At 40.4% G+C, this 9,061-nt stretch overlaps 1 protein-coding gene across 1 annotated transcript; it reads right to left on the bottom strand.

The window, feature by feature from the left end:
• Positions 1-1,427: 1,427 nt before the first annotated feature.
• Positions 1,428-7,012, bottom strand: zgc:77849 (UPF0472 protein C16orf72 homolog). The gene is made up of 4 exons (XM_034188550.1): positions 6,629-7,012; positions 4,103-4,183; positions 3,136-3,411; positions 1,428-3,051 (listed from the first exon to the last, which is right to left on the bottom strand). Exons 1-4 carry the CDS (start codon positions 6,822-6,824, stop codon positions 2,813-2,815), a joined length of 792 nt encoding a protein of 263 aa, XP_034044441.1. The 5' UTR covers positions 6,825-7,012; the 3' UTR covers positions 1,428-2,812.
• Positions 7,013-9,061: the final 2,049 nt, after the last annotated feature.

Below are 9,061 nucleotides of genomic sequence, written 5' to 3'. Positions count from 1 at the left end.
CAGCTGTAGACAAAAGGTAGAGGTGATTTTTCTTGTCCATGTGTATGTGGTAAACTCATTTTGGGTTCTAAAATCCAAATGGAAGAAGACAAACATGCAGCGACTGAACGGATAGACCGTGTTGGACCAATAATCCAAAGGGGTAAAATCGTTCACTTGGAGTAGCAAAGTTTCAAATTACCATATTTTAATAATCAAAATGTAATGACATAACTATCATTAGATTTCACATTTTCCCCCAATATAATCTGGTCTGATTATATGTAATCCAGATTAAATCAATTACTGTCCAACCCAGTGGGCACGTTGCCACATTGTTGCATGTGCTCCTGTTTATTTCCCAACTTTTTTTGAAACATGCTGCAGGCATCCATTTGAATGAGCACATATTTGCACAAAAACAATTAAGTTTATCAGTTTGAACATTAAATATCTTGTCCTTGTGGTGTATTCAATTGAATATAGGTTGAAGAGGATTTGCAAATCATTGTATTCTGTTTTTATTCACATTTCACACAACATCCCAACTTCATTGGAATTGGGGTTGTAAGAGACTGAGCCCATTAAATCCTGTTGACTATGATCCAGGCTGTTGGAGGCCTGAGTGATGATGAGCATTTCTCTAGTTTATTAGTGGTTTGCTGCATCTCGTTTGCAATGAATGGCTTCATTTCCTTTATTTAATTTGAACACTCGCAGTGTCAGTGAAATCCTTTTTGGATGCTGCTTGTTTTTCTGCATACAGACAAATGAGGAAATGCACATTATATTAAGAATAACAATTGACGCAGCAAACATTTTAATGATAATGGCAAATTGGATGTCATGAAATGCAGATATTTGTTTCTGCAGAGTTCACAGCAGGTCAGCCTGTTAGTGAAGAATGCAATTTTTTTTTTGGGGGGGGGGGGGGTCGGTCTGAGGTGCTGTCTGCAGTACAGAGGGGGAAGAAAAAAAAACTGCTTTTGAGAGAAACCAAAACAAATCAAAGTCCTCTGTTGCCACCATGTGTCAAGGCAGAAGTACTGCATTATCATTGTACTTGTAGTTGGGACTTTTTTTCTGCATAACTCCACTGGTTAATACTCCTTGTCGTACAGTCAGAACACTCTCCTATCAGCGGATCCCTTTGTACCAGATAAGAGAATAATTTAAAACGCACATTTCTGTCTGAGTCCGCCGAGCGCGTCATGGAAAAGAAAGAGGTCTAAGAGCCAGCAGCACGGCAGCGACTGCACCGGATAATAGCCGAAAGTCTGAGGTTTTTCCAGTTGACTGCATTCTCCGTCCTTCCTTTGGTGAAAGAGGCATGCAGTCATTTTGGGAAATATCACTTGTGACAGCACAGATTAACCTGCAATGATCCGAGATCTCAGCCAGCAGCCAAAAGACATCAAATTCACTCAGCGGAAACTCAACTTAGTGACACACTTTAATTCAAAGGTTATTTTACATGGACATGAATTTACACTTTTTACATTATGTACCACAATAACAGCACCTGTGTTGTTTTTATACACATAATACAGGACTATCACAAATCGGTGTGAAATTAAGAAATTCATTCGCACATGAAATGATCCACTTGGAGACTTGAACTGTCACACCTGGTAGTTTTTTTTTTTTTTTTTTTTAAGTCAACTGTTGCCAGGGTAAAGAGGAAAATACACAACCATCCTTTTCTAGTCAATGAAGCAAACACAGAGCTCAGATGTGAGCTTTAAATCCATTTCAGGAAAAGTAGACTTATTAAAAGAAAACCCACAATTATATTATTTGTAAACATGAAAACACCTTTTGAGTAAAAGGTGCAATTAGAAGACAGGAAGAAAGCTTCGATTTTATAACATGTAGGTGTGTGTCTCCCGTCACCACTTTCAAAGTGTTCACTTAATCTGACAAGAAAGGAAGTCGTCTTTATCTCCAGATTTCAACTGACCTGCTTTGTAAATAAAAAGCTAGTTTGACCTCCAAGGGAAGAAGAAGAAGAAATTGACAAATGAGCGCTGAATTTGTTCACAACCCTGCACTGCACACATGCACAGCTGCAAAACCAGAGACAGTGCAGCAGCTTCCGGAAAGGCAAAGACGAGTAAAACACAGTAAGTTGTAGTAAGTCTGCTGTCAGACACCGATAGCGTCAGCAGCGCGATAATCACAGGGAGAAGGTCGCACCTGCTGAAAAATCAAAGTTTGAGTAGTTAAACCGGTGAAGAGGAGCAGTTTGAGTGAAAGAAGAAAACTAAATTAAACAACCCACTTCATTTGATTATAGGATGTAATTATTTTTGGTGCCTTCCGTTTTGCGCGGGGGTCACCACAGATCTGGCCCGTGACCGCAAGCTGATTTGGCACAAATCTTTAACACTAGATGCCGTTCCTGATGCACCTCCGGATATTTATGGAGAACAGGGCACAGATGGCCGTGAAGTAGGCAAGTGTCTGTTTGGGAATTAAGTGTGTGAACAGACTGGATGTGAAAATCAAAGTGTGCGAGCCAAATATCCAAATGAAACATTCTACAATTTAAGGATCTCAATGCCGATCTGTGCTTGTTGGGCTATCAGATCTACTGAGGGCACTCAGGAAAAATAGGAAACATATTACCAGAAGAACAGAGCTCTACCTGCGACACCAGACAACGCACAGGAAAAGAAAGAAAAAGACAAGGGGAGAATTACGGGGACTGTTCATAGTCCAGTTTTATTTACAGTACTGAAACAGGAAGATTTCAATGGTTGGACAAGGCAACGGTCTTCAGCTGCAGTTCATTCAGTCACCATCGAGGAGGGTTTAGTGGAGCAGGACAAGTTCAGAGCATCCTGCCGCGTTTCTGAGTGGGTGAGTCTGTGATGACATCACTACAGGGGGCAGGCCCTCGCTTACGGCTGGCTGTAGAATCCAAATGAAGTGCCATTTCTTCTGCGATAAAAGTATTGAGGTCCATGTCGTGAAGTCCATTTCTACGACGACTGAGGGATGGGGCAGGATGAGTTGGGGAACTGGGAGGACCAGAACGCACTGAAATGCTGGCCATAGCACCACTGAGGCCTGTAAAACAAGAGAAGGAAACATAAGAGTGCGTTTCTGACACTTTTGTAATAGCCTAATATTGTATGTTGGTTAGTGACCAACCATGGAGGGCGATGGCTTCTCTGAAGGGCTGCAGGTCAGTCTCCACAGAGCTGCCCGTCTCTGAGGGTGAAGATCTATTTGCAGACACCATAGTGACTCTAGGTGGAGCACGAGCTGTCCGTAAGGGTGGAACTCTGCCACACAGGAAGCTAATGAGGTCTTCTCGCCGAATGGTTCTTCTGCGTTTCTTCACCCATGCGATCATCTCCTTATTCCTACGCTGGTAGCCTCTCTGGATAGCCAGATCATAGCTCCGCTGATGGGCCTCCATACTCTCTGATGGGGCACGGGCAAAAGGTGGACAGTTAAAGTCCAGCTACAGCAATCTGATCAATGCAGTGCTACCTCGACATCAAACACACAAACATGGTTTTTCCTGCCTAGAAAATTGTGAGGCGGTCACATCTGTCAACTTTTGTGACACCTCCAGCTTTTGACAAAACTCATGAAAAGCATTTGCAGTTGTGATGATGTGGTGGTGCTGCATTACAATCAAAAAACGCGATCAACACAGCAGAAGAAGACGTCGTCATCGTGTTTTTTTTCCCCCTTGAGTTTTAAATGGGGAAATTTCAAGTTCCCAGGATCTATGGAATGCAAAATGAACTTTAAACCTTGCACATGCCTTCCTGCCATCTGGAAAATCTCATGGAGCAAATGCACAAGAGTAGTCAAGGGATCCCACCAAAATAAATAATTCAGCAGCAATAAAACTAGCTGTAATTCTGCAATAGACAGCAAGACCTTTTTCAATTTTGTACACTTAAATGTACCATGAAGTGATAACATTTTCTTTTTCTTCATAGTAACTAAGATGTCTTTATTGTACTATGTGTTTGCTTGAGCCAGTTAAAGGCAACATGCACGTGCACATGACGCGAGACTGTACCACCTTCACTTCATTTTGAGCCAGGGAAACCTCAGACAAAATGGCACAAACAAACTAACTCCAAAAGTTACTACTTGCCTTTGTACAGGTTGGTAACTGCTGTAGCTGCATTCTGAAAAGGCACCCAGAGAGACAAGCCTTGCTGCTGGCATACTCGATCTGAAAATAATAAAATAATAATTACCAAAAAAAGGGGAAATAATGTTCCTAACAAATGAAATTTTAACAAAGCCATTAATCTTTCATTGTTTAATTTATTTTTACAAATTTACAATTTCTAAGAATATAAGACATCTTTAAGTTCCAAGTAAAAAAAACCCAAAGAGACAACTTGAGGTTGGAAAACTAGTTCATAAAACTTTGCCAGATTAAATATACGTCATCATTATCTTAAAGTTTCAAGTTCAAGTCTGGGAACATGCAGTGGTGCAACATCCACCACGCCACAGAACTGTCCCAGGTCACAGAGGACAACCACTCAGGGAGACAACTGGTCCATCCCCACTTCTAAAAAGGTCACATCTACCTGGTGCAGGCAGGTGAAATGTGTATGTCCCATTGGCCTTGTCCAGCCGCTGAAGTCCTCAACACAGAAGTAATACTCTTCATCCTAGTCTTCCAAAGTAACCAGTCTTTGGACACAAAGTCATTCCAGTGATACTCGGGGATCCTCCAAACAGACCTGGACATGGTTGTTTTTGGTGTTTGGTTTTTGGGCTAAGTTGCAGTCCAAGACTCACTGGACCAGTGGTTATAATTTAGCAAACCTTGCATTTGGCAGTACATATTCTGTGGATGTGCAGCCTCTCGTCATCCACAATGAGTAGAAATGATGTGAAAAGAATAATCTTTTCAATTTTAACCAATACCAGCACATACTCTTTCAGGAAATATGACTGAAGAGAAAAATGCTACTGTCAAAATTAATCATGACAAAATCAAAATCAGCTAAAAATATCACTGACTAGGAGAAACTTTGTGATCTCTAGAAACCTTCTCTCAACATAAACTTGCTTCTTGTCCATCTTGAAGCAAAACAATGGCAGCCAGCTTGGCCTTAGACCAGGAGTAACAGGCTTAAACCACCTCAAAACAGTGATATCAATTTTAATAAATTTTAGACTGGGTCTAACTTGCCAAGTCTGTCCCCAAAGCACACCACCATTTTTAATCTTTGACTAAAGTTTGCATACTAAGCCTAGTCTCAGTCCATACCCAAGTGCTGCTTTGCAAAACTGGGCCCTGGTACCATGGACATCGAGTAATTGCCTTAGGTCACTTTAAAAAGTGTCTTATCGCTTAAAAAAAAATCAGTGACAATTAGCACTGAATGTCAAACTCTGGTAAAAACAGTTTAAATGTAAATTATCCAGATGAAAAACAATGTGACATTTTACTGTTGATACTGAGACATTTAAAACCAGTGGAAAAATAAGATGCTTTCCCTGTGTTTTAATGCATGGATTATTAACATGATTATTTTCAAACTCAAATTTTACCATTTAATTTTATTATTACATTTTGAGGCACATGCTGAGGCACAGGAATTTAATAATCCCTGAACACTGCTTTGTTACTCTGACATCTTGCATTAGCTAAATGCAGTTTTTGATGTTTGGAGCTACATTAGCAGCAATAGACATGCATTTTGCCAAGTTAGTTTTTCATTTGCGTGACTCAGAACACAGCAGAGACATGCACATATGAAGCTGTTGTGGGTTTTTTAAAAAAGTAAATAAATAAAAAAAGCTTGAAGCTACAATCTGTTTACACACCTTTTACAATAATGAAACTGAATGAACTCATTCCCTTGTGATCTTGTACACACGTGGATAAATTATGCCTACACAACCTTTCCATGTAGGGCAAAGGTGAAGGTCAACGTAGCCTGATTTTGTAAAATACAGGCCATTTCCCTAGGAAGTATCCACACAGCACATTTGGTATCAGTAGGTTTTACAGGAAATATGGCAACAAAGTGTCCAACTATAGGACTGCATTATTTCTGCGGATATGCAAAGCTGTCTTCAAACCAAAGAATCAGGAGAACAAAGTCACTTGTGATTAAGTGTTCAGATGAATTATGTGTCAGTTTTCAAGTCAGGTCACGTCAAGTACATCCACACTGAAGCATTAGCCAGAAAACAAGTGGGTTTACCAAGTAAACTCCTCCCTGTATATCGCCATTTTGACGAGCTTGGACAGATAAAAACGTCTTAATTTGTGCTCAGGTTACATTGAATAAAGGTTTTCCCTAAGACAAATACAGCCAGGTTAACCGGGGTTTCGATCCAGTTCGGTTCTGAGGGGGACTTGACAGCTCAGACTGGACCCGCTGTCGCACTCTTTACCAGCTGTTACCGGCTAATTAGCATTAGCAGCGAGTTAGCTTCCGAGTAAGCGGCGCAACTTAAGTACCCATACCCCTTCGACTGACGTTACACATAACTCCAAATTAAATACTACACTGTTATACTAACAAGAAAATAACCGTCTCTATCTGAGTGAAAAGGCCGACATTAGCCTAGCCAATGCCCTTTCACAGCAGTTAGCCGGGTTAGCTCCGGTTAGCTTAACTTGAACTTCACCGTCATTAGAACATACCTTTATACAGCTGTGCTACCGCAGTGGCCGAGTTCTGAAAGAGGTGCCATAGCTTCTGCTGGCTCTGCTCCGTCTCCTCCTCGGATGGATCGTCCTGTTCGGCCTCGGCTAAACACTGGCGCTCCCACTTGGAGAACCAGTGCTCCGGACCGTGTTCCTGGATCTCCGCCTGTCCCTCGTCCTTCCGCTCCTCCATAGCTCGGCGCTAGCTGGCACTTCAGAAGCTGACCTCAGTCTTCAGTATGAAAGCTGTTGGCTTTAATTTTGTGGTTATAACAACTGTTTTATAACTCTTATTGGATGGTAAACACTTGCTCGCACATTGGTGGGACAGATCACCGAACCTCGGTACGTGTCGTAGCAGAAACTCGATGCGTGTGAGCATTGAGGCGCTCTGTTGCCAGATTTTTTTCTTCTTTGCTTGATTCTTATTGGCAACCATGTTAACTGGTGCATTAGCGCCACCAAGCTGGCAGGAGTCTGGCTCGCAGAATGGCAAATAAAAAATAAAAATGTCAATAAAGGATCTGGTGACGATACTTTCTATTGATATAATAGAAAGTGTTTTAATTTACTGGGTGCTGAAAAAAGTGAGGTCCATAACTATCTGGAAAGTGACCCTTTTTTTGGTCATTTTGCCTCTCTATATTACTAGTGGAATTTTAATGTAGCTTGACTTCCAGCTTTATGTCAAGCAACTAAAAAAAAAAAAAAAAAAAAAAATCACATTAACTTTCCAGGAATTACTGCCATTTTATACACAACCCACCGAAAATTTTCAAGGGCCATAAGTATTTGGACCAACTAAATATACCGATTATTTCTTAGTATAAATCATCACTTTTATTGCAAGTTTTGATAACCTGGCCATGATGAATTCACGAAATGGCCCTGTCAATAATTTTTTATGATGTATAAGCCCAAATTGTGTTAAACGTCTGTCACGTGGTAAACGTCCAATGTCTTGTTCAGAAACACTTTATTCATTATGTATTACAAAGGGATCAACTGAAAACAGAAGTACAATAAAAAAAAATTATAAATTATCTCTGTGATGTCATCTTTTTTAAGCCATGGGGATTAAATATAAACATGCATTTGATTTACATTATTTAGCAGCAATATATTTATTTCAACTGTCAGTTTATTTCAAACACAATATTAATAGAAGTACATGGAAAAAATATTAGTAATAGTAATGGTAGTAGTAGTAATAATAAATAATCAAACCACAAGAGGTCATGACCTCGTCAATTAGTCAACAAGCATAAAAGGCTTGTGTTTAAAACTGTAATCTGAATACATATAAAATCTTATGGGAAGTCTGAGGTCCCCTGCCACAGCTGTTGCCCCCGCGACCCGATCCTAGATTAGCAGTTGAAGATGAGTGAGTGATCTTATGATAGAATTTCCATACACTGGAGACAGCTGGCAGATAAGAATTAATAATTTTCACAAATGCATTTTTGCGTTTTAACAGTCTGGTTTAAAAGTTTGATTATTTTAATGTTTTATATTTAATAATTAGCTAATGTTAACAACATGTGGCAGGGGTGGTGGCCAAGTGGTTAGTGCACTTGGTTTCAGTGCAGGTTCCCGGTTCAAATCCCACCCATTTCTCCATGTGAAATGGAGTTGCGTCAGGAAGGGCATCCGGCGTAAAACCAGTGCCAATCCAGAATTCAGAGATACTGCAGTTCCCCGACTGGCCAGTTGTGTGTGGCTTCAAAACAGAGTACATAAGACTCCATGTTAAAATGTTCAGCTTTAGAGCAGAAATGAATGTTTACAGTGTGATGCAAAAACCAGGTGCGTGGTACCAGTTTATCATTTCAAGTCATGAAGGAAGATGCCATCATTGTAGTTTTTTTGACGTAAAGTTGAATAAATTAGAGCACTGAAGTTTCCAAGCAAAAACAAAATAAAACTTAAAAATCAGACTTGACCTCATGTTCATATATTTTTGTTTTACTGAGGAAAATCACTTCAGGGAACTGCTGGCTTCTCAAGAGGAAAGCTCTGAGACAAGCTGGCTGCCAAGGATGCTATAGAGAGTGATAGGTAAAATGGACTGTATTTGAGGTTTTGTCTGCACTTTACAAAGATGCCTCATATTCACACACTGATGTCAGGGTGCTGCCATGCAAGGCGTTCACTACACACCAGGGACTTAGTGATTTTCTGGCATGACAGGGGCTTGAACAGAGGATTCTGTGGTTTCAAGCCCACCGCTTAACCACTAGACTGTCACCACCCCAGGCACCAGAAACAGGTATGTATGCTGCTTCTTTTGATAGTTTTATAAAACAAAAGTGCTCTGCAAGCACAATATCCCTAGCTGGTAAATACTGCTTTGGTCCAAGTTCTGACATTTCAAGGTATAGAATAGTTTATTTCAGAATGCGCACACACACTCATGAAACTGACAGTCTA

Source organism: Thalassophryne amazonica, chromosome 15 (genome assembly GCF_902500255.1).
Source record: "Thalassophryne amazonica chromosome 15, fThaAma1.1, whole genome shotgun sequence".
NCBI lineage: Eukaryota > Metazoa > Chordata > Actinopteri > Batrachoidiformes > Batrachoididae > Thalassophryne > Thalassophryne amazonica.
This window is presented reverse-complemented; position numbering and strand designations above follow the sequence as displayed.